Source organism: Electrophorus electricus, chromosome 24 (assembly GCF_041902795.1).
Source record: "Electrophorus electricus isolate QZ-2024a chromosome 24, ASM4190279v1, whole genome shotgun sequence".
NCBI classification, from domain to species: Eukaryota; Metazoa; Chordata; class Actinopteri; order Gymnotiformes; family Gymnotidae; genus Electrophorus; species Electrophorus electricus.
Genome location: NC_137520.1, coordinates 14886547 through 14913043, shown reverse-complemented (window position 1 = coordinate 14913043; position 26497 = coordinate 14886547). Strand labels below are relative to the sequence as shown.

Below are 26497 nucleotides of genomic sequence, written 5' to 3'. Positions count from 1 at the left end.
CCCTAAAATATGGTAAATATGGCAATCTAAAGTATCTTCACTACTGAGACTACTATAATATCATGATAACATTTTTATGTGCATCTGTCATGATTGCTGTTACGAACAGGGCAAATGTATGATCATAGTTAAATTCAGTCTCATGTCTAATAAAAATAAAGATTTCAGGAGTAAAGGTTTTATGGATGCTCCCTGACTCTGATGACTAAAAGATTGTTTATAAAATCAATTTATTTGCTCTAAACAATTCTGGGGTACCATAATCTCACGACTTTTAACTTGTTTGTGTATTTTGGATTCTTGATGTTGGGAGGTATATTGATACTAGGACGTGTTATTTTTCATATGTCATATGTTCGTATGAAAAATATGTTTAGAAGTTTGACTCTTTTTGACGCTTTTAAAAATGTAAAATCTTGCTGAAACGGTTTTGAAAATGGCAACACCTGAAAAAAAGGTTTAATGAAAGGAAATACAAATATACATTTGTAAAGAAAACTTCATTGCCCATAAGACATGTGACTATTTACATTTGTCGCGCGCGTTGGTTCATGCGGCGTTTTTATGAGCATCGGCAGTAGCTTTATTCTGGGGGACATCTGTCAGTGTGGTGGAAGTCAAACTAGCATAAAAACTGAAAACATTATAGAGCAAATGTTACGATGCATTCGCATCAGAGTGCAGCATCTGGTAATTCGATTATAGGCATACTAGATACGATCCTTCTAACTGAGTCTGAAGTGCAGTAAGCATTATTAATCTAATATACGCTCCTCCCTTCGTTCGTTGGTGTTTGGGTGGGTGGCTGGCTGGCTTTCTCTTTAACAGCTGCAATAACCTGCGCGCATCCTCTATTTTGTGCTCCGTACTAGTACTGCAGACAGTCTCGTCAACTGTACTGAGGCACATAGGGCTTCGACCATCTCTTTGGGCTCCACCATCTCAACTGCTGAGTCCGTTTTCGCGCCATGGCAGCCCAGGTCAAACTGCGCGTCTTTTCGCTCAACTGCTGGTGAGTTCGCGTTCGTGCCGATGGACGTGCTGAGATTTTGCGTAGAAGAACGATGCAGAATAACAGCTGAATGAAGATTTCTTCTCCTCTAGGTTTTAAGTTAAGTGATCTAACTGTGATGGTCTTCTGGTCGTGGTCCAGCCTATATGTAATATACTTTGTGTCTTCTTAGAGTTAAAACTGGTGAAGTTTATTTTAAAGCTTCGTTGCGCGTAGCCTATTGTTATAAAGTACGCTAAACGAAAGTGTTTTTCCTCCCGACCGTTTCAGCCGTATAATTACTAAACGATATTTAGTCAAACAGTGGTGTGATTTGTTTTTCACATCTTGAATTTTGAGTCAGTTTATGAGTTGCCGACAACTTAGAATGAGGCGGTGAAAACGCAGAAGCAGTGTTCCCTCGGCCATGTTCCCTCGGTATCTTGTGTTATAGAACTGTATATTTAAGATACACTAATACAAATTTTATTTTAAAAAAATGATATCTGTGCCATTCATTCATTTCTTTGTCATTTAAAGTCATAGGTAAAAACTGGCTGAGTTGTCATTTGTTGCAAAATTAGAATTTTAAATCACTATATTTGAGTGTACAGAGTGTTTATTTTTATCAGGTAGTATGTCAGTGTCCATATATGTGAGAAATTGATTTAATTCTTAATTTTCTCTCTCTCTCTCTCTCTCTCTCTCTCTCTCTCTCTCTCTCTCTCTCTCTCTCTCTCTCTCTCTCTCTGTGTGTGTGTGTGTGTGGGGTGTGTGTGTGTGTGTGTGTGTGTGTGTATTGGGATGGATTTCAGGGGGATCCATTTTCTCAGCAATAAATGTGCTCAGCGTTATGAGATGATAGGTGATCTCCTGGAGAGAGAGCATCATGACATTGTCCTGCTGCAGGAAGTGTGTCCATCACACACTTGCTCACTTTTTCTAGTTTAATCTGTGCCTTTTGAATGCTAGTTTAATTTGGTATAGAATACAGGAAATGCTTTCATGTTTTATAAATATGATGTTATGAGTTTTTAATGCTCTAGGTATGGAGTGAGAGAGATTTCCTTTTCCTGAAAAGAAAGCTGGTCTCCTCTCATCCTTACAGCCACTATTTCAGAAGGTGAGTTTAAATCTAGAAGAAGAGAGTATTTTCATTGGCTATACATTGCAGTGTATCATAGGACAAAATGATTGTAAATTTATGTATAAGATGATAGAGATGAATTTCTGATTTAAGCAGTCTTTTGGATCATGTCATGCAAACAGTGATGTCATAACAGAGTTTCAGCCTTATCAGTATGTGACAAGAGAACTGAACTTTGGTATGCAAGGTTTTCTTTTGGAATTGTTTGTTTCTTGTTACTGATAAGTGGCCCTTTAGGTGGGATTTCACAGTGGTCACACAGGGCAGGAGTTGTGGAGATTAGAGGTTTATGTTCAATATGTTGTATTAAGTCTCAGAAAATGAGAGTAGCCTGTGTGTATGTATGTTCTCATAGAGAGAAGGAGAAAAAATTTTATGAAGCTTTTGCAAATAGATTTTTAACTTAGAAATAAAACATTACATGATAATACACTCCCCAGCTACTAGAAACATTATTAGAAACATTTTAAGTGTACAATTATAGACCATAGCATGGTGCTATACAAAATTCATCAGCCACCTTTTACCTTGTTTGTCACCTAAGCTGATAGTTTGTCACTTAGCTGATAGTTGTCCAACACCTGAAATCCAGCCAGCAGTGGTCATGTGGTCGGAAATGCTGGAGGATGATTAACACAAACTGTACATGATGAATAGATTAGACGTAACCTTTCAGGACCTATGTCAACACCATTTTTTTTCCCGCAATATCCATAATTAAAAAGGCTTCTTCATCTATCAGTTTAGAATAGACCATGTGTTGCTTAACATGGCTTCTAGAAATAAATTATAAGAACTAAAATAAATAAAGAATGAAAGGCCACTATCAGTCTCACCTCCTGTCTCCGCAATCCAACAGAAAAGTTTCAGAACAACTTACTCAAAGGGGTTTTGCGTAGAAGAATGATGCAGAATAACAGCTGAATGAAGATTTCTTCTCCTCTAGGTTTTAAGTTAAGTGATCTAACTGTGATGGTCTGCTGGTCGTGGTCCAGGCTATATGTAATATACTTTGTGTCTTCTTAGAGTTAAAGCTGGTGAAGTTTATTTTAAAGCTTCGTTGCATGTAGCCTATAGTATACTATAGTATAGTGTTTTTTCCTGCAATAGCCATAATTAAAAAGGCTTCTTCATCTATCAGTTTAGAATAGACAATGTGTTGCTTAACATGGCTTCTAGAAATAAATTATAAGAAATAAAATAAATAAGGAATGAAAGGCCACTATCAGTCTCACCTCCTGTCTCAGCAATCCAACAGAAAAGTTTCAGAACAACTTACTCAAAGGGGTGCAGTTTAAACTATCCATGCAGTGATGTGACTTTAGGGTCTGCTAAAACACTGGTTAATCAAGAAATCAGTTTTTAGAAAACACAACCTTTGTATAGCCACTGCATAGTCATTGTGGGTCACATATCACTTGAATGCTACTGAGTACATTTTGGAGACTTGTGGACTGTACACCTACAAGGTTTTCCTAATTAAGTGGTTTTTAAAAAAGAAAGAAGTTGGAGAGCAAATATTATTGCATGGAAATCAATGCTAGAGCTGACATTGTGTGATGACATATGTAATGGGGTGTGTGTGAGTATTCCCTCAGTGAGTCCTCAGTGTTATCTCTGCAGTGGGGTGATCGGAAGTGGACTGGCTGTGTTCTCCAAGCACCATGTCCAGGATGCACTGCTCTCCCCATACACCCTCAATGGCTACCCCTTCATGGTGAGTCTACATCTGCCCATATAATACTTTTTTATGTAGGGGCTTTAGTCTCATTTATTCGCTGTCCAGATGTTCAGGCACTTGACCAAACTGTGGCTGCAGCAGTCTTGACTGGTCATATCCATTGTGGTTTATGCAGTAATGTTTGGAATCTGTGTAACCAGTAAAATGTTATGTAATTAAGGTCACCTTACCTCACATTTAGTACAAAAATAATTGGTATGTAGTCAAGTTAATGTATATTTTAGGAGTGTGAAATATCTAAAAGATGTTCATTAGAATTGACTTTCAACACTTTATTCCACTGAGGTGGTGTAGTGGCTTCTGTGGTATCTTTACAGCTCAATAGACTTGTGTTCCAGTTGTGCCTGTGTGTATTCAGGTGCACCACGGTGACTGGTTTGGAGGTAAAGCAGTTGGGTTGGTTATTCTGGATGTGTTTGGGCTGAAGACGAACGTCTATATAACACATGTAAGTCAGAATTCTCTTCACGAAGGCAGGCACTGAAGTCAGTTTTCAGCAAAGCTAGTTTTCCACCGTTGGTCTATGCTCTTACCGGTTGGGTAGGACGGCTCGTTGTGTCTCACCCTGTTTATACAGAGAGATGACAGTCACATGTTTATCTTAAGTCATGTACACAGAACAGTTAGCACTCTACCATGCATGATCGGCAGGCCTTTAATGTTGCACGTGTGTCAAACAAGGCAGAAGGTGTTGAGGGTCCATGGGAAATGCAGTTTAATTCAATTATTTAAAGTAGCTTTAAAAACATGGAAGGATCAGGCTCTAAAAGGAAAGTCATCCTCCATTGGTCTGCTGAATCAATAGTAGTACTCTATACAACCTACTCTATGTCCTGACAGGTCACATTCTTCACAGCGTTGTGCAAAGACTTTTTATCTCCCTCTGTTTGATTAGCAATTTCTCAGATGAAGTGCAGTAACATGCATCTTAAATGGGCTTGCATCACAAGCACAGACAAACTTGATGCCAAACTCTGCAAAACTTGTGTTTAAGATTTGTAAACTAGATGCAAGCAACGTAGTCTGTTTATTTGGGATTAACTGCCATTTAAGAATGAGCCTCTTTTTCTCTCAGTTGCATGCAGAATACTCCAGGACTAAAGATGACTACCTACCTCACAGAATAGTGCAATCGTGGGAGCTCCTGCAGTTTGTACGGTAAAATAAAAGTCCTATTCTTTCTACACATAGATGATGTAATATATATATAATGATAATTATGATTTTTTTTTCTATATGGATATGCATTAAAGTTCTCAGGAAACACAGTGTAAAATATTTGTATGATACCAAACTAGAACTTTCCATTAAAAATTCAGTAAAGTGTGAATGAAAGACATTTTCGGACAGATTCAGGATTATTCAACCCTTCAAGAAAACGATCATAGTAGGCTTCTCTCTAGGTTAGTTTTCATTCACTAGTTTGGTTTTGCTTACTAGCATGCTCAGACCTAAAGAGAAAGTCTATGTGCAAATACAGAGTTTTGTCTGAGGGGCTGTACAGCTTATTAAAGCTTAAATACCAATTTAAATGTAAAAGGGGAGGAATTCTCATCTTTGTTTTCCCTAATAATAATTTGGTTATTTGGTTATAATAATAGCAGTCATAGTTTTAGGTTCCCTGGGCTTTAAAACAGTGTGATCTATCAATTCTTGTTAAAATCAGGGCACTTTAAATACATCAAACTATGTGGCACTCTTTGCTATAAAGTTATGCATTCTACACTTTTATATTTATACTAACATATTATACCTTAAAGTGCTGCAAATAGTCTAGTGAAAAATCCTTTCACATATGCTGTCATGTTTCTTCAATGATTTTCCTGTAGTCATACAACAGGTAACGCAGACGTGGTGATTGTGGGTGGAGATCTGAACATGCACCCTAAAGACTTGGGGAACCGTCTCATCCGAGCTCACACAGGCCTTCGAGACTGCTACCTGGACACTAACATGTTTGAAGTGAGTCACACTCACTCCTAACTCCTATTCATATGGATCTAATCCTGAACTTCACAGTCTCTTCCAATTCCAGGACTAGTTTTCATCTACTCCCGAGTTAGGGATGACTCCATATTAGGTATTAGACCCAGATTCCTCTAATAGATGTTTGTTTATACCTGTGAGGTGTAACATGACATCTTCTAGTATAAGTTGTGTAATGGTTCCAAATGTACTCAATCCTGAAAATCCTGTGAGCTGAAAGATATACTGAGCATGTTTTGCAAAATAATAAATAAAATGAAATACTGTGGTGTCTGTGTAGAAGAAGAACTAGGAGATGCCATCACTGATTTCAATGGAAACCCTGTTATTGATCAGCACAAACAACAACAGGACTGACTGATGGGGAAATGATAACTAACACACACAGCACCAGGACAGTAAGGTTAACTAAAGTATACACACAAATAAGGTTGGTGGAGAGGCACATGGCATGCTGGGAATCCTCACTGCTCCTCTCTGTTCTCCCATTGGCTCAAAGCCTGAGTACGTGGCATAAAAATATAAAAACAAGGAATAAAAATAGAAGATACATAGACAGATTCATTAAATCCACCAATAATGTCATTTGTTGTAGGAGCCACGACTTGCTAACAATGCATGCCCCAAGCAGGGAACTCATATTCTGTAATGGGTTCCTTTTGTTTTCTTTTTCATAACTGCGAATCTTTGCCCCTCGGGTTTGGTGCATTTTACAATTTATTCAGTCAGTCTTGGCTAAAGAAAAGAACAGCTCTCAAGCATCAGTGGGTGATCTATTCCATGTGCAGGTGCAGGTCGCCTTCTAATGTTAGAGTTCTGCATATTCTCATTCAGGCAAACCCCAAACTGGAATGACGTCCTTCACAAGCAGGTTGCTATTCTAAATCTAGTAGGAAATGCTTTGACTCAGTATTCAAAACTGAATTAAAGCAGTCTGCATGAGCTGAACTACGTGCATGTGTCATTTAATTTACCACTGGAGACAAAATATCACTTGTTCTCTTCATGCTTCAATATTTGGCAGTTCTTGTTATAAGGAGGTTGGTGGCCTGAAACATTTACATTCCTTACTCCAGGGGCACATTTAATGTTATAAAAATTTTAACTATAAAATGTAATATAAATTCTTTATTTTAAATGTGTTAACAAGCAGTGGGGAGCAGCGATACAAAATATGTAGGGGGATATGCTCCCATCACCACCACAGTGGTTCCTACTCTCAGGTAGAAAACACAGTTCTAATGAAGCAGGGTAAAAGTCAACATATGTGAAGGCTTAAATTATGTTGTTGCAAAAAAACTCACATAAGAAATTTAAAACATTTGTTTTCAAACTTTTTACATGTCTTCTTAAGGAAATATAAGTTAATAATAAACTTACTGAACATTCAGTTACTGAAGGAAAACAAATATAAATAAGCTTCATGACTTGGATTGTGATATACAATATAGTCACACTGTGTGTATTTCCACTGGAAAAGCAACTTTTGATGTAAATGTTTCTGAAACACAGGAAACATTTTTTGGAAAACAATCTCAGCAGTTTTTCACCATTTTTTAATCAAAAGGGATAAGAGAATATACAAATGAGAAGACTAAGGAGAACCTGTGAACAAGATATTTGGGGGATTTTCTGCTTTTATACCTGCTATTCTTTGCCACATAGATTATAGTTTTATGTTTACTGAAGATATGTATTGTTATATAGACGCTGTACTTGATTTTGCACCATAGACAACAGAGAGTAAATACTTACATACTGAAAAACTAATTAATACTAGAATAAATTGAGACTACATTTAGTCAGTGCTTACTTCTGTTAGAATGATGGCCAAAGCAGCAGGACTTAGCAAACATTCAACCACATAACAGTGTGGTAAAGGTGAGCTGCAATGCTGCATCAGCCCAGAACTGATATTAGAAACAATAAACTATAATTACAGTTTTATTAAACTAAAGGACAAGTTGTTTAGACTCACAGGGGTGGAATTTAGCAATATAAAGTTGTGTCATGCATTTTACAGGGCTGTGAAGAAGGCATTACTCTAATAGCTGACAACCACTTCACTAAAAAACAGGACCTTATTCCCTTTGAGAAAGGCATCAGGATTGACTATATACTCATCAAGGTGAAGCTGGCTTATTTATCTTCAGCATGAAGATATTAAACTCCAGTGCATCTGTGTTAATTCCATAGTTAAATGTGTGTATCCTTCTCCGTCCTGTCTTCTGTGTAGGGCTCAGGAAGTGTAAACGTTAGATGTGAGTCTATGTCTACAACCAAGGGCTCTGTGCCTGATAAACCCTTCCCCTATTCAGACCACGAGGCTCTCACCACAGAGCTGGTCATATTGTGTTCAGAGGGAACTGCCTCGTGCAGTGGGAGGAACACCGCGGTCACAGGTATGCTTTTAATTTTCTGGAATTAAAGTGCCAGGAAAACTATCTGCTTTCTTATTGATAATTATTGAGCTAATCGTATGCATGTACAAGGTAGGAATAATTGGCGACTTTCTATTCTCCAAATGTACCAAAATTCTTCCTGTCTCATGGCACAGAGGAGAGGTTGGCATGCTATCTAATGGGCTTCTTTAGGAATGTCTGTTATAATAAAAAACCAAATGGTCTGTACTCACAAATAAATCACGTGAGTGATCAACAGTCACACCACCAGGCAGGCTACCAGGGGTTATCCGGATAAACACATTTTTTTCTAGACAGAATTGGTTGTTATGCGTATCAACATACTACCCCCACTAGGTGAGCCCATTTCCTTTCTTATCAACTTTGTTCATAAAGTGATCATTGAATTGATTTGTAACATGTTCTTTTACATGTACTCTCCCTAAATTCTTCATCAATCCATGATGCTTTATTAGTTCTTACTGTAAATGTTCTTAATCACACATGGTGATCAGCCACAGAAAGAAATAGTTCAGTAAATAACCAGAGGGCATTTTCCACGTCATTTCCTGCCCACACCTGGTCCTATGCAATATTCTCTATGTCTCTAGTAAAATCATTTTCACAAAACATATGACCCTTAATACCATACTTTGGGTCTGGCATTTGGAGTTGTGGTTTTTCTTGCTATAGCCACCTTATGATCACTGAACCCCACAGGGATTAAAGCTGCTTTAAAGTATAATTCCCTGTTGTTAGTCTACATCGTTACGACAAAAGAGGAAGCACAGATGCAAGCTGGCTAAAAAGCAAACAAAGGTCATAGTGCTGGCAGTAAAACACAGGATGCTGGGATATAGCAGAGTAGTGTATCATTTGGGGTGTCTGGTACACGCAGCAGCGAGAAACAATGCGCAGCACTGGGTGAGCATTCCTGTGGACTTAAATAAAGTAGAAACAAAATGGCAACCAAGGGACAGGTAATGGCAATCAATAATCAAGTGAATTGGGAAGGGGGAAGGTGCAGCTGTGTGTGTGTGTGTGTGTGTGTGTGTGTGTGTGTGTGTGTGTGTGTGTGTGTGTGTGTGTGTGTGTGTGTGTTTCTGTGTGTGTGGGTATGTTCCTCAGGCTGGGTGTCAGGCACACTATGACAAAGATGTTTGTCCAGCATGGGCACTCTAGTGGATTTATTCACTATCCGAATTACCGATGAGTACTGTACCATTCAACCTTTTCCTCTGTGGGTATGAATCTGTCAGCCAGTTTATAGTAAAGTCACCAAGGACAAACATTTTTTTAACGATATCTGGTTCTTTCATCAGCACGGAACATAATTCTGCATACACTTCGGGGACCTCCAGATGCAACCAAAAAATTAATTTATAGTGAACAAGAAGGACCTCCAGCCAAAAAGCCTCATTACTAGGAACCATCAGGTCCAGACTAACCTTAGTGGGAAAATGCATTTGTATATATATTGCTTTTCCCCAGTTCATGTCAACTAATAAAGAACACTGGGGTTTTTTGTTGATTGGGAGCCTTCTCTCCATTTATTGGGAGTCTTCTCTCCAGTCAGTCATTGCTCTTTGGCATAGTTATGATAGCATAATTCCCTCTCTTAACTCTTCTCCTTCCCACTCACTCAGAAAAGCCTTCACTGGTGTAAACTAAGTTGTTCTTTAAGTTCTTGCTCTGGCCAAGATTGTCTTTTTGTCCTTAATCATCACTGATCTTGGCCTTTCATTGCCACCTCAGAACCTTCCATTCCTATGACTTCTCTGAATCCATCTTAAGTTTTGTGGTGAATAGTTCTTGTAATTTGGACTCTGTTTCAGCCCAGGTTTCATCTGCTGTATCTGGTCCAAGTACATTAATTACAAGATTATTTCTCCTGCATTGGTTCTTTAGGTATTCCACCTGTTCATCTTTAGAGCTTGTCCTGATTTACTGTGGACCTTTGCGTCTTTAAACCATCAATGTCATTTTGAGAATAATTCATACTCACAAGTTCTTGTAACTCACCCATCCACTCTTTTGTTTACTCCAGAGTCCAGACTCTTGTTTACTCTAGGATAATTTGACTAAAACCTGAAATGCAGTCTCCTGCATATTCAGCAGATCCTCATAAAAGTTCTTCTGCTGGTCTGATAAGTCCTTAAGAGTTGTTTAATGTTGCTTAAAAAATGGAGAAGACCAAGGAACAAAAAACTTAGGAAAACTAAACTTTGCAACCTAGGATGGTAACAAAGAGTAACATAGCACCATGGGATCCATGATGTCCCAAAGAGGGAGACCATGACAGTTATTGTACCCAACCTGGATTCATTTTAGGTTACTGTAACAAACTCCCAGACACAGTTAAGTGAGGATCCAATAGTTTATTGACACTGACAGAAATTGTCTGTGGCAGATCTGAGCAGCTCTCGTCAACGCAGGGGGAGTCCGAACGAGGAGTGTCGTGGTTACCGTTCCCACTGCACATCCGTAGGTGAGAATAATCCAAGGGGCTAGGAATGAGACGTAGTCTGAGGAGAAAGCAGAGGTCAAAAGCTGGGGAATCAGGAGAAACAGAGAAACACTCGATATGCACATAGGATCGATGCTGTCACAGTTACAATCAATTTTATAGTAGTATAAGATAAGTAAAGCACATATAGAACCTACAGTTTTACAATAATGGTTTTGTTGTTGATCGTGGTGTTGGTCTTTTTATTTGTTTGTTTGTTTGTTCATTTTTAACATCAATAAACTTATGAGCCCAGAAATTCCCACCACATATTCAGCGCCTTTATGTTAACTGATTCCGTACATGGTGAAACTTAATCTCCTGTCTCTTTACAGGAGTGCCAGTTTCTGAGCAGATTAATACAACAGTGCAGGCATGTGCAGTTGTGAAGGAGGGTCTAGATCGCACCGAGGCCCTGCAGGTGAAAGCCATGCGTATGCTGGCTGCAGGTCTGCTCCTACTGCTGCTACAGTTGCTTGTCTTCTGCTCTGGTGGTTGTGCCTCTCTCTCCATGTGGTTGCTGGGAGCAGCATGTCTGGGGCTCTTGGTATCAGGAACCCTCCTCTACATATTCTTTACCATGCAACTCAAAGCCCTGCGAGAGGCTGAAGCCCAGATGAAACTGAGCTCTGCCAACCTCCAAGCCAGGCTCTCTGGGTTGAGTGGATCTGTGCCCTCTCTGTTTGACTGCTCCCCAAAACTCCAACGAGAAGAATAGTTCAATGCACACAGAGTACTGCTTCATCATCAGCTTGCTGCACCTCAGAATTGGAATCATGAATCACAGCACAGTCAGAAAACCTAGTCTAGGATCGACGGTTGAGGGATGGTTAAGTGTCTCATTCTAAGGGATCGATTAGATGTAATGGTTCTTCAGTATCTATGTATTCTTTGAAGTTCAGTACACTGGAAATCTTAACGGAAAATTACATAGAGGGCCATAGTAGTACATAATGTAGGTCACAATGAAAAGAAAGAAAGCTGCTATTTTCTTTTCTTTCATAAGTTTTTAAGTTCAATGTTGAGTGCATTCTATAACCTTTGTCTGCTCTGTAGTCTAAAAAATCTGCAGAAAAGTGCATACAGTGATTCCTTGACAATTCAGAATACTTTCTACTGAGCACAGTGGTGATTAACTGTTATTATTAGGAACATTTCAGACATTTTTAAACAATTAATTTGAATGTAATCAATAATTATAATTAAATTATTACTTTTCTAAAATGCATTTTATGATAATTTATTTAAAAAAAAACATCTGTAGTAGTATTGTGGTAATTTAACACCATGTAGTTTCTATGCAAATATGACAATAAGCAATGCAAAAATAACTGAATAAATATATAAAAATCAGGACATACAGGTTTTAATCCCATGAAAAGATTACAACAATTCCAAATTAAAATATAAATCTAGCTACTATTTACTTGAATTTGTCATTTTGAAAGAAATGAACATGTTATTTTCATTTTAATTCACATAATCATTTTTGCAGTAAAGATAATGTGAAATCTTAACGGAGGTCCAATAGATGGGGCTTAGCCTTTAATACAATAACTAGCTGTGTAATAAAGGTGTGATATCAAAACACTGGTTCTTGAGACATTGTATAAAACATGTGCAGCAACTGTAAATGCTATCAGGTATGGACATTCTACAGAAACTAAACTACTGACCAAGAAAAGAGGAGAACAGACTCACAGAGAGGAGAACAGACTCACAGAGAGGAGAACAGACTCACAAAGAGGAGAACAAACTCACAAAGCAGATAAACTGCATGAAACAGAAAACGGCAGCCAAGAACATGACGCATGACACACAAAGAACCACTGCTTCACAGTGCTCTAAAAACAGCTCAAAGCCGCTTCAGAGATCTTGTGCTAAACACCTTTTTTTCTGGGTTGATTAAGAAGATGTGTTCTGATTTTTTATTCATTTGAATATGTAAGCGCTAATCTTGAATAAAATGTTTATTCAAAATAACATCTTCACTATTTGTGTTATGTGTTATTTGCTTTTAGTTCTGGTGGTGTTGACAGCAAGCTAATTTAGAATGATGATAAAATGCTGAAAAAAATAATAAAAATGAGAGTTTGCATCAAACTGTATCTCCGCAGTTGAAAAGGATCTATGAGGATGTGCATATTCCACTATTTTTTTTAAAAATACGGGGCAGGTGAGTCTTGAAAAGAAGTGTCCCTTTACCGCTCACGGCTTCCCTATTTCAATGGCCCCATGAAGGAGGAATCTGACCCTTCACTTCTATTGAAAAGGAAAAAAAAGAAGGGTAAAAAAACCATCCTCCAGATTGGCTTTATTTGTCCCTGCTCGGAGGAGGATTCTCCTGGGGACCTGGGGGTCGAGCTGTCCTCCCTGAACCACTGTGGAGAAAACTATGCTGGATTACACAATGACTTCTGCAACCCTTTTTCAGATAAATTCTGACCGCTTAGCTGTTCTCCATCTGGAGATTGAGGAGCCTTCTCTCGGTCTGGTTTCAGACACTGAGCAGTCAGCTGATTCCTGCATAGAGGTGGAGGCATCACCTGCACTCAAATTCACAGCAGGTGCACTCCGATCCAGACCCCGCTCCCTCACAAGACCTCCAAGAATGTGGAGGTGTCATCCAGTGCGTGCTGCTCCTTAGTCTGCGCAGAAACCTGGTCTCAGATCAGTCACATAACGTTACCGAACCATAGAAGCAGCTCTACTGAACAGCTGATGCAGTCCGACTCTCTTGCAGTTTTTTGCTTCATGTGTTGAAGCACATCTGATACAGTGCGATAACTGGTACTATCTGGCTGATTCAATGACAAAGGAAGTCACTTTGCTTAAATAAGGGATCATACGTCAAATGCTAACCTTAGTCAGCCACGTCCTTTACATAAACGTTAATGTTAACCATAGCGTACAGTTTTCAACATGGAATTGATAATATCCAAACTGTCTGTATACATTACATTCACCCTCCTAATACACAAATGAGTGGCAGCTTGTGACAGAAAGAGGTGCATAAAGGACATTTCCACCTGAATGACAGGGGTAAGTAAAACATGCTTTACACTGGCACGCCCTGGAAGATGAGTGGCTGTCACAGTTGACACTGTGGATGGGTGTTACTTTCTTCTTCTACACTACCAGCTTTGAACTTTTTGTTGATATGTTCAAAATGTTGCATATTCACCAAGGTCCTCACCTTACCACCCGTACACTGGCCAGTAACAAAGTAAGAAACCTTACTATTTAGAATTTAGCTGGGTGTTCTGAGCAGATATTATATTCCTACACAATACTTAAATTTCTACACAGTAGGAACCATAATAGGAAAATTATTGTTTATTTCAAAGGTTTTGTGCAGCTTTCACCAGGTAAAACACTATCAGTGAGCTTAAGGATAGTTGGCTTTACATTGGTTTTAGCATTTAACATAGCCTTCAATATTTGACTTATACTTTGATGTTCCCTAAACTAAGGTTTAGTTTCACTTTGTTCTTTAACTGTTTTTTTCTCGCATTAACCTGATCTGTAAACTGGAATGGGAAGTGACCACAGTGCCTGCAGTGAACACTGATGAGCACAAGTTCCAGTTGTGCATTTTTGTGTTACCATAGATGTAAATATATAAATATATCAGGTTATACACACCAAAAAGAACATCAAAGGGACACAAATCTACAATGAGGATTCCACTACGATTAGGTATTTCCCTCGTGCAGTGACATCACGACATATGTCTGACAGCAGCCAAATGGAAAACCAGCAAAGAAGAGAAGACTGTGCTGTAGACCATGGATTTGTAAGTTCCTCTGCATCTGACGTGGAGGATGAGTCTGTCCATATCTCACAGGATGCCTTAAAGTGTCATTGCTGCTATGAAGTCATGGTGGATCCCACCACACTGAACTGCGGCCATAGCTTCTGTCGCCATTGTATCGCTCTGTGGTTGCAAGCTTCACACACAATGGAGTGTCCTGGGTGTTGCGAGTTCTTTCAAAACTTTCCAAAAATAAACATTTCATTAAGGTAAGATGGAAGACAAAATAATTTTTATGTGTTGTGTGCTACTGTTTGCCACATATCCTGTGAAACGAGGGGATACTTAATGCACCCACACCTCATGCAACTCACTAGGGGCCAGAGAGCACTCTTGGAGTGGTGTAATTGCAACAGATAGCAGTGTAATCCCAATGTAGTACTGTACATTTTCCATACTGTAACCCTAGCCCTAATACGAAGGTAAGACTTTGTTCTTTGCAGGGATCTTGTGGAAATGCATTTCTCTGATGATGTTACAAGGTGAGGGAAAGTCATGCTGGATGATCCAAGAATTGTGCACTCTCTGCAGGCCTTCCAGGCCCACCCGCGTAATGCCAGCTGCAGAGCCATCCCTCTGCCTGTTCGTTGGCATCCATGGCTGGGTGTGGGTGGCTTCTTCACTGGCATCCTCATCACGCTCCCCTTTGTCACTGTGAGTTACGAACCTGTGCTGACACATCTGCAGCAGACCCATGAACAAAGCCCAGGCGTCCTTTTAGTGGACCAGCATCAGTTCAGTCATGCAGTCAACAGCTGTAGAATATATAAATTGTATGAAATTACAATGGGACACAACGTACTAACACTTCTCAAGTTACCCACCACCACAGAGAGCTGCGCACTGCACACTGTCAAGCCCCCCTGTGGGATGAACACTTACCAATGAAAACAAGAATGAATTATATTGATGAAGATCAGGTTACTTGTGGTTAAGCTTTGAATAAAAGCCTGAAATGCTGTATTGGAGGAATATGAAATTTCAGTAGAGGTTATTAGCTCAGGTGCATCGATGCTGAGAATTCACAAATAACCCCATTTCAGAGTCACTGCTGCACTCAGAGTAGTCAGCTGCCTCAATAACATCTGCTCATGAGTGTACCTGTTGTCATAAACTAACCAATAATGAACAGGTTAGGCTGTTGCTGGCATGGTACATGACGTTGGATAGATTGCATTCAGTAATAGAGCAGCTATTACATATAAAATAGGTGTACCAAATAAAATAGTGAGTGGATGCTGGTACAAGCTGGGTGACCCTAATAAAGGAGGGTGCTAAGTGTGTATAATACATATGTAATATGTGTCTAACAAGGATAAAACTGTGTGTGTGTGCATGTGTGTGTGTGTGTGTGTGTGTGTGTGTGCGTGTGTGTGTATATGTGCATGTGTTTGTGTGTGTATATGCGTGTGTATGTGTGTGTGTGTGTGTGTGTGTTTATGTGTGTATATGTGCATGTGTGTGTGTGTGTGTGTGTGTCTATATCCTAGGTAGTGTTTTTGATGTATCACTGAAGCTGTAGGGACTCAGAGGCACAGCTGCTGGTGAAGAAGCCCCTGCTAGAGTGGACAGTGAGGGATCTGGCCATATGGATGGAGGATCTTGGTCCTTGGACTTTCTCGTACAGAGGCATCTTCCTCAAGGAACAGGTCAACGGCAGGTATGGCACAAACATGCTACACAGTGGAGCATTTTAAATGGTCCTGATTTGGTAAACAGTTTTTACAAAATGTCACCTTTTTAAAACACAGTTAGAGAATTTAGCCCACCTGATGCTGTGCACCATTTGTGTTAGCCACTCTCCATTCTCTTCATCAGTGGTGTGTGTGTGTGTGTGTGTGTGTGTGTGTGTGTGTGTGTGTGTGTGTGTGTGTGTGTGTGTGTGTGTGTTTTAGGCTGCTGAATGCTCTAGGAGAAGGATTTGTCAAAGCCTCCCTACAGTATAGGGAAGCAGCTTCACAGGCATGCAATGCAGAAGGTAGTACATGCTCTGCAGGCACTGGCCTAGAAACACCCTCACCCTCTGGGAATACAAGGTACATAAACCCATCCTGTACTGCTTACTGCTGTATGTATAACAAGCCTTAAGTCCCCTCAGAAATGGGGAAAGCCTTAAACACTTTTGGGCAACTTTCCTGCCCATCATTGAGCTTCCAATCATTGCCAGAATTTTGCTATGAGATACGCATAACTACCACAGTGTTGATATTCACACTAATTTAAAAAATGCTGCTCTTATGAAATTTGATGAGTCATACTTTCAGTTGAGCTGGGAGCAGAAAATCCCTGTGCTTGTTAACACTGTATATGCAATGCCTTGTCACATGACATCCCAGTACTATTTTCCTGTGTATGTTTCTCAGTGACCTCAAACCGAATGCCACTGCTGGGCTTTCTGGGTTAGGACAGATTCAGGCACGTTACCTCCTCTGGCCTCTGGTCTTGGGTTCTGGAAGCGTATGGGCTTTTAAAATTCATGGCTGTAAAGTGTCCTCATATACCTATCAGTCAAATATGTGTGATTGTTTGTAACACACACACACACACAAACACACACACATACACATACACACACATACACATATATAATTCTACATTGCCTTTCCTGAAGCCAGTAAATGAGAAGAAGTCTTTTTTCCTTCTCTTAGGCCTGATCCACTCCCCATGCTTCACTATCCTCTACATGTATTTCTTTGATTACCATGTCTCTTTCTTGCCCTTCATCTACATATGCTGTCCCGCACAGTGGACAAATATATCAGAAGAAGGCCTTTCATTAAAGAGCCTGGTAGGAGGAGTGGGCATGTGTGTGTGTGTGTGTGCCAGATAGACTGGTGTGACCTGTTTGCCCTCAGTAGCTTTCAGATTCTCACTCTGTGGATCCCTCTTCCTGGTGTGGCAGCAGGAGACCCTGAGCACGATGCAGTGGCTGTGGTTTCTGGTGAAGCTGTGTCTCCTTCCTTATTAGCTGCTGGCTGACTTTGTGTGGGATTGGCTTGAACTTCATTACTGGATATCACGCATCATCATCTTAAGCGCCTTCCTGGTAACCTTGCAAGAAGGTTCAATATTACAATCCCACTGGAGGAGAATTAACATCAGGTAACAGCTGAGACGTTCTATTGCTCATGTTTTCTTGTCATCCAGTGTTGTCATACTACACACAGTCCTTCTCTGTGTCACGGGATGACAGCAACAGTCCAGGAGGACAAATACAACACACATTTCCTGTGAGATCTGCCAGTTGGCCTTGATTCTAGGCACCAGGGTGGATCTTAGATTAAGCTGAGTCCCTGGGTGTTTTATCCTTAATTTAACATTTGAACAGAAGGTAAGAGAGTGATGCACAAGCAATGCACATGTAGAACCACAGCCTGTAACCCTGTGGTGTGTCCTATTACATGTTTTGAAATTATGAGATGACTACATTTGGTAGAAAGAGCAAAAGTATTTCAAATACTTTTTGTAAGGGATGATATTTTAATATTCCATTCTAGGGAAATTTGAACTTCCATTGGGAAGCTAATTATCATGATTAAATAAATAACTTTTCAGGATTTCCTGATGAGTATCCAGGTGAGCTTCTGTTTTGCACAGTTTAAATTTGAGCAAATTAGCTGGAATTATAAATAAAAATAAGTGTTCTAAGAGTAGCATTTGTGCTTTAGATATACAAGAAACTACCTTAAGCAGCTAAAGAGAGCATTCTCCCATACAGATTAAAATGTGCTTAGAAATGATTTTTTTTACTCAGTGATTCATCTCCTGAAGCACTTGATAATTATCTTAATGAGCCAAGTGGGTGTTAAAACAGTGGAAAAAAACTTGAGCAGTGCTACAAATGTCAAAGTGTACAGTCAGTCATCCTCCATTTATTTATGTATAATATGTGATCTCCAGTGATTTCACTAGTTTGACAAGATTGTCTCTGTTGCACAGCTTTATGTAAAGAGCTTTTTTTTAATTATAACTCTGATGTCATACAGGCTAATTTGCACATTCTGCACGGGATCGTTCTGCTGGGTCCTTTGGACTCTGTTGTGGAAGCTGATGCCTCAGTTTGTGTGCGACTGCCTGTTCTACTGGACACTCTACTGCATCTCTATCATCAACACAGTCAATCTCATGAGATTTGTATGTCCATATATATTCCATGGACCATAGCATATGCACACATATGCACACATGCATGCACAGACATGCACACACACGCTATAGAAAAACAAAATTTCCAAATATTATTTCCAAAAATCTTTTTTCTTTTAGCATGAATGTTTTCATAACACAGATTAATTAATTTTAGGTCACCATTTTTTAATTTGACCAAGGCATGTGAAAATTCACATAGAACCTTGGCCTACTCTGCCTGGAAGAGCAATTATTTCTCACTCATTCATAGAGTAGACTACACATAAGTGTAAAAAAAATGTAGCATGACTATTTACTGGCAAAAGGGCAAACTGTATGATAATTTATTTATTCTTTAATGATCTGAATCATGTATTAATTTATAGTAATTTATAATGATTACAAAGAGTACAACAGTATTTCTATAGTTCTGACAACAATATGCCATAATAATTACCCAGTATTCTGTTGTTATGGTGTGATTTTGCTCACACAGTTGTGAATACCTGTAAATTGAGATTTGTAAATAACTAATACTGGACGCAACATAACTGTGTGAATGTTGGAATGGCAAGAGTTCATGGTATTTGCGTAGAAAGATATGATTTGTTTTCCCCTTTGTTCTATTTTTGTTTTGTAATCATTTATTTAAATTCTGATTGTGGTGAATAAATATTTCATTACTTTTATTATTTATAAAAAGAGTGATTATTATGTAAACATGTAAACCTCACTCTGATATAGCCTGTCAGATTTTAACATTTTAAGGGGTTGAACAGAAATCTTTGATCATAATTTTATTTTTCAGTAATGCAGCACTGACTCATAGGGGACTATCACGGTAATACATGGGAGGCTGTGCTTTGGCTTTTCCAGATGTCTATCTTATGGATCCCACATGTGCCATGTGGCCATCCAGCTCTGCAATGGCGCCACCCACTGGTAACTACACACACCTGCAACCCTTGGACACTGTAATGGAACATAGTAACATAAACTTGGTAACATAGTAACTGCGGTGAAGACCACTATATGAGTTATAACTGCAGGATCTGGTATGACTTATCATTGCATTCAACCCAATCTGTTGACCAGAACAACAATTTAGAGGCCATGGATCAATCAATCGGTTAACAGATTGGGTAATCTAACAAGGTGTGTGCGAGGGAAAATGCTTAATGCTTGCTTAAAAGAAGAATTAAGAAATATGTGACCTTTGCCCTTGTCTTGACCAGTCTGCAAGAAAGGCAAATAGAGAAGTGATGGAGTATGATAGTTATCACTTAACTGTTGCTGGGCAGGGGTGCAGCAGCAGGGAGTAACAACTTGTTTTTAGCAGGAAAGAATGTTCAAGGACGGTTGAGATGCCTGGCACCTGGATTCATGAGATTAGAGCATGAGAGAACAACGGGGAATGGTGGGGGTATATGAACTCATGTTAGAGAGAAGTTTGAGGCTCCTCTCCCTTAGTGCATAAGGGAAAGAACCAATAAAGCTCGCTCATCTGCATATATGGCTCAAGTCCTATTGATTTTTCCTCCAGTGTGTCACCCTAAGCTCACACAAGCAGCAATGCTCTAGCTGATAGTTATATGAAGGCTGATATATTGGAGTATAGTGGTGAAAGTTATGACAGCAGTGCAATCTGTGATAGTTTGTCAAAAACACACAGCTTTTTTTTCTTTTTTTTAAAAAGCACATGAGAGCACCACCAACCTGATGATTTGAAATGTCCTATAGCAGGGTCATCAGAAATGATGTGCAGATGCTATGAACAGGCAAAATGACAAATCTACACTTAACTACTGTACAATAAACATAACTAATTAATCACTAAGTGTATTATATTAAATTATTGAGAGACAATTACTGCCTTTGGTTCACTGACTGTTGGCCAGACTGTGGTGTGAACCCTTGCTTGTGTGTCACAGTTGTGTTAGCAGTTTTCTAATTCCTGGAACCATTCTCTCTGTCCTGCTTCAATCCCGCCTTGTCTTTATATCATGTTGTAATCCTAGGTGTTTTGTCCCTTTTTCTTTATTTTATTTATCTATCTATCTATCTATCTATCTATCTATCTATCTATCTATCTATCTATCTATCTATCTATCTATCTATCTATCTATCTATCTATTTATTTATTTATTTATTTATTGGGGGGATGATATAATTATGTATGATGTCCTTTTTTTGCCCCTGGATACTGGATTTGCCATTTATCTAAGAATTTATCTTGGTGAGTGTGCATGTAAGTAACAGAAAGTGAGTACTGACACAACTATTTCCTACAGAGTGCTCAGAAAGCAGAATAAACATAAACAAAAATAAAGTAAATCAAAAGGCTATTTTATACTTCATGTATAGCATAAAAGATAAAGATAAAAATATAAAATAAAATAGAAAAGAGAAAGATGTTGTGGAGATATACTGGGAAAGAGTGGGAAACAGGATGCAGGAGGGAGAAGTAGCACAGAGCTCTCCTTTAATCCCTTTGAATGGGATATAAAAACCACCAGAAACAGGGTCTGATGTGATCTCTTCTTTTACATGACCTTTTCAGAAAACTAGCACTTATTTTTTTCTCCAAGTTGAGCTCTGTGTGGGATGTCTCTCCCTCTGTGTACCCTGTGGACTTAGTTCAATGCACAAACTGTAAAACACATGGCTGCCGTTAGTCAATTAGATTCCTATATTTTCTCTTGTGGTCTCAAAGTGCATGGGCCCCAATAATTGCTGCGTCAACATATCTTTTATATCATTATGAATTTGATATCTTTATTATTCACATTTAATTATGAGTTAGTAATTATAATTATTATTGTTGTTGATGCTGTTGCAGTTGTTATACTGAGAATTAATAACGCCTAGTATTTTGCACCATGCTGATGCACCTGTAGGACTGGCTTCTCTTGTGCTGATTGGCTGTCTCTCACGTGGGGGCGGGTCCTGGAGAGTTGCGTCAGCTAGACCTGCTTTCCGTCCGTGACGGGTCACCCTTAATAATATTGGAGCATGTGCTCTGCAGATCTGAGCTGATGCAGGAATCCCCGCCTTTGCTAATTGGTTTACGGGATTTAGTTAGTTAATTTGGGTCTAGAATTTATTGAGAAGAAAGTTAAAGCATATGTATCCGAGGCATATTCTATAAACAATTTTGAGAAAAACCAGGCAGTGCTGTCAGCCTTCCTATTAAGATAACCGATTTCTGATTATGAAAATGGATCAGACTAGTGCACTATAAATATAGTGGCTAGTGTAGTGCCTCCACGGGCCCTTATTTTTCACAAACTCAAACCTAGTGCTGAGCAGTAAATTAACCTCATGACAGGTACTCCTGATTATCTGTTATAACGTATATCTATGGATTAGCAACCTCTAGATATGCTTTATAGATGTACATAGTTCAAATGTTTATGTTTACAACTCACCCAAATAGTTATAAATAATTTTAAAAATCTGTTATTTGCTTATACACCACAAAATTGGATATTATTTTGCACTGATTGGATCTTAGCTTTCTTTACCAGAATAATGAATGGGTACCTTGACAAAAATCTGATCGTAGACTTGTATATTGCCAGACGTTTTTAAACAAACCCAGTTGTTATTTCTGACTTCACTTGGGCAGTAAGGACCAACCGAGCCGGTCCCGGAACATCGACGACTCGATGGATGCAATGGAAGTCGCACCGTTTAGACCATGGGAAGACTTTTTCCCTGGAGCTGATCGCTTCGCCAAACCAGATATGTCAGACTTAGCTAAATGGAATAACAGAGTAATAAGCAATTTGCTGTACTTTCAGACAAATTATTTTACGGTGGCTGTTGTGCTCTTCCTGATTGTCGGGTAGGTATTTAGCTAACGCCATCTAAGTTCGCTAGCCAGTTCCAGTAACTTTATTGTGTAACTTGACTGCTTAACCTACCGTAGTACAGGTTGTGGTTGTGTATGTTTAAGATACAGTATTTTAATTGTCTAGCTGGTCCGTTGTGGATAAATCCCGCGTTCATCGTAACCCGATAGTTAGCCGTGTGATGTACTTAGCTAAGATAACTAGCTAGATGTCATAAACTAATGAGAAATCTCCCCAAACCTGCTTATCGCGTAGCGTTACCACCGTCGTATAACCAGCTACTGTGTAAATGAGTACGACAGTCCGGCTAGTGTAGGATGTCGTGTGCTGTGGAATTTCTAGAGCAAAGTTTAGCACGTATTTAGAAACCATCATCGGGTCTGCTAGGTTTTGTGCTGCAGACTTCGTTAAGATGGTTAATGAAGGGTTACGCCCAGATGGAAAGAAATATCACACACATTTATTATTTGTATGCGTATAGCCTAATAACCACTTTGTGACTTTTAGTGTTTGCTATTTATAAAGTGTATGATAGATCATAGACTAGAGTTATGTAGACCGATATTTATTAAGCTTTAATGGCTATCTTGGCTAACAGGCCGGAAACGTCGCAGCTGCCCGGACCAGTAGTCAATCGGACTATGTAATCAATAGTCCAAATGACAACTCGGCAGTAATGGTGAATTGTCATCAGCAAGTACCCCACTAACCCTTAAATGTGTAATTATATCACAAGGAATTGTGCGTTCATAATGCAAAGTATTAGCATCGCAGTACCTTTGTCATGTACAGACACGTAGACATGCTTCTCACATTAGAGAATTGGTGTTCGTTTTTTTATCGTCATTTGAGGTGAATATCATCTAAATACATTTTTCGACATGTCTTTTTTGCTCTTGTTATTGGTTGTTGCAGGTTTATGAACCCAGTGGGAATGTTGCTTGGTGGCACAGTGGTCACCGTGGTCTTTATGGGCTTAGTGTGGGCTGGAGAGAACAAAGCTGTGGTCAAGAACTTCAAGAAGAAGAACCCTGCTCTCTTTCTTATTGTTGTCATGGCAACCAGCTACTTCCTGCTCTCTCTCTGTGGAGGGGTGATGGTGTTTATCTTTGGCATCACATTCCCTTTGCTCTGTGAGTACTAAATTCATTGGCGGCAGCAAAACTGAAGTCATTTTGATACAGTACCTGGTCACAAAGTTTTCAGATGTAAGAAAATAAAAATATGCAAATTATTTTTATATTTTTAATTTTTATAATATTACATTCAAAGTATTCAAGGATAATCACAAGCTAGCAGCATAGCTGTAATAAAGTTGTGAAACACAGCACACATTGAGATTTATGTTGACGTAGATGGTGGTAAATATAAGGTAAGATAGCTGGCTGGTGTATCTCCTTGTTAGTGGTACAAGGAGGCGTAACTAAATAAATGCTATATGTTTAGCATTAATCTCAACATATTATCCAGTGACAAGTTAGTGACAAGCTGACAGTTCAGCAGTATTTACAGTCTTGCTGTGTATCCTTTAGCAGTTTTTGGAGGTCAGTAGGGTAGTCAACAATTCTTGGACATTACCTTCACCATCTATGTCATCATTATTTGGCATGTTTGTTGCACAAACCTTGGAAACTGGCCTTTTATTGCATTTTGAGTTATTGTTGTTTTCTTTACAGAGTTTCTTTACTACTGTTTTGTTATGCAGTTTGCTTCAATGGTTTAAATAATAAATCTGGGTCATTAGTTGTTGTTTACCCTTTAAAACCAGCTTCCATAACCAAAAGATAGCCTACAAGATGAAAGGCCCATATAGTGAAGCTTCTTCACTTTCCCTGGTGAAATGTTGCAAAGTTGAGCCACATTCGTGATCATGGGTTACTTTCAGCTAACATCCTCAGGTCATGGATTAAAGAACCTGTACTGTTGTAAGACAGGGTGGGTATTTCACATCACTGTTTGAAAACAGAATGTGTAGCTTTGAATGTTTAGAATGGGTGGAATGGCTGCTGAGTTAAGGCATGGAATGCTGCTGATTTTTTTTTTACAGTATTTATGGTATATTTTTCTATTTTTAGGACTCGCTGACATTTGGCAATGGCTCAACTTAAAATGAAACTTCATGCTCTGTGTTAAAGGCACAGAATTTAGTGAGCTGATACTAGGCTCTGGAAATATTTTCATTCTCTCTGCCCTGCAGAGCTGTTAAACCAAAAATGTTAACATACCTAAAGTAGAATAAGACAATGGCAATGAATAACCACAAGTCAATGTGTTGATGCTTTTGTTTATTAGTAGTAGTGAAAGCATTTTTAACAGAATCGTTAGATGCACTATTAAGTTTTATTTAATCATAGATCTTTTGATCTTTGTGTATTGTAAATCCTGGATAATTAATTGATAGAGTTATCTTTTTTTTAGTGATCCTGATACATGCCTCTCTGCGACTACGTAGCATGAAGAACAAGTTGGAGAATAAGATTGAGGGTGCAGGGCTGAAGAGGACACCTATGGGAGTAATCTTAGATCTGCTAGACCAGCAAGAGGAGAAGATCAACAAGATCCAGGATTTCATTGAGAGCAAGCTTAAGGAATGAGCCTGGTGATTATCAGTATGCACAAAGTCCTAATTAGGATTATGTTCATTCCTCCCCTCCCAGTTATAACCAATATATTGTGTGACAAAGGGTCCTGTAACAAAACAAGAAAGTAATGTCTTCCAAAGGTTCTTTGGTTTTTCCCAACTATGTTACAGTAGTCGTTTAAATTCTGCGTGTTATTGATTCCTACTTTAAACCACATAAGTTGTATGTACGACGTAAGAACTCTTTGGAATACTTTTTTGTTTTCTTTTGGATTTTTTATTGCTACCTTTAATAAGTTGTCATCTTACATATGGCAATCTGTCTCCTATTTTAGCATGCTGAGCTTTCTTGCAAAAGCTACTGTGCAATGCTGTTACCTTCCCTTATATATGCACCTTTGATATAACATTTTTGCACATAAGATGGGTTTTTGACTGTAAATCAATATTGTTAGAACAGTTATAGTAAACAGTCCAGTATAGAATGTGTTTTGATAAGATGGGCATAGCATTTTGAATCTTACAAAGGCCTAAAAATATGGCTTCAGTATGAAGGAAAGCACTTCAGAATGTTGCATTTTTGTTGGTATTCTGGTATCTTTTCTAGGGCATAGTAAATGTGTACTGTTTTCCTCTGTGAGTATAGCATTCTGCAGGGTCACAGTGATGCACATTTTACAGTGCTTGTTAGAAATTTACTGAAAATGTCATGGTAGAATTTGTCTATAGTTATCTGAGTCACTTTGATGAAGAGCAAAAATGCTACCTCAAATTAAACCATTGTCATAACTCCTACCCTAATGCAGGACTCCAATAAAGAAAATGCAAGCTATGTCTGCATATGATTTGATGCATACCCCTAGGATGCTGGTGTATTTACTGGCATAAGTTTGTACTATAAATCCTTCTTGACATATCACAGTAATTTACACTATACGTATATGCAGCTAATTAGTGAGGTGTTGGGCTCATTTTTATAAAAGATGCAAAGCATCACATCCTAACTATTAGAAAAAGTTAGAAGTGCTTCTCGCTTTAATATTTTAGGATGCTGTTTGTGCAGTGACAGGGGAAATTCATCCCTGTGACAGCTATGCAATGCAGACAAACATAGAGATGGACTTTGTCCATTCATGTCTATATGTTACATTTCTCCAACACATACAAATTCACACACATGCATAAAGGAAGGTATGTGTATGTTTTATCATTGTTTATTGACACTTGCTGGCAATTTCTCAAACCATTTTTGAATCAAAAATATATAAAGTTAATTATATTTATTGTTTTAAAGGCGACATGCATCTAAATTGTTTAAAACTGCTTTATAGCTTTGCCAGACTTATT

General features: G+C 38.8%; 2 protein-coding genes and 1 pseudogene across 2 annotated transcripts; all 3 read left to right on the top strand.

Moving 5' to 3' along the window:
* Nucleotides 1-838: 838 nt before the first annotated feature.
* smpd2a (sphingomyelin phosphodiesterase 2a) lies at nt 839-11491 on the top strand. The gene is made up of 10 exons (XM_027001756.3): nt 839-1012; nt 1807-1903; nt 2038-2114; nt 3762-3855; nt 4238-4327; nt 4955-5037; nt 5709-5841; nt 7889-7993; nt 8102-8243; nt 11112-11491. Exons 1-10 carry the CDS (start codon nt 969-971, stop codon nt 11489-11491), a joined length of 1245 nt encoding a protein of 414 aa, XP_026857557.1. The 5' UTR covers nt 839-968.
* Nucleotides 11492-14521: 3030 nt separating this feature from the next.
* LOC113572315 (bifunctional apoptosis regulator-like) lies at nt 14522-17502 on the top strand (annotated as a pseudogene).
* A 4833-nt stretch (nt 17503-22335) lies between these two features.
* arl6ip5b (ADP-ribosylation factor-like 6 interacting protein 5b) lies at nt 22336-25982 on the top strand. Its single transcript, XM_027001805.3, has 3 exons — nt 22336-22562; nt 23485-23702; nt 24988-25982. Exons 1-3 carry the CDS (start codon nt 22384-22386, stop codon nt 25161-25163), a joined length of 573 nt encoding a protein of 190 aa, XP_026857606.1. The 5' UTR covers nt 22336-22383; the 3' UTR covers nt 25164-25982.
* Nucleotides 25983-26497: the final 515 nt, after the last annotated feature.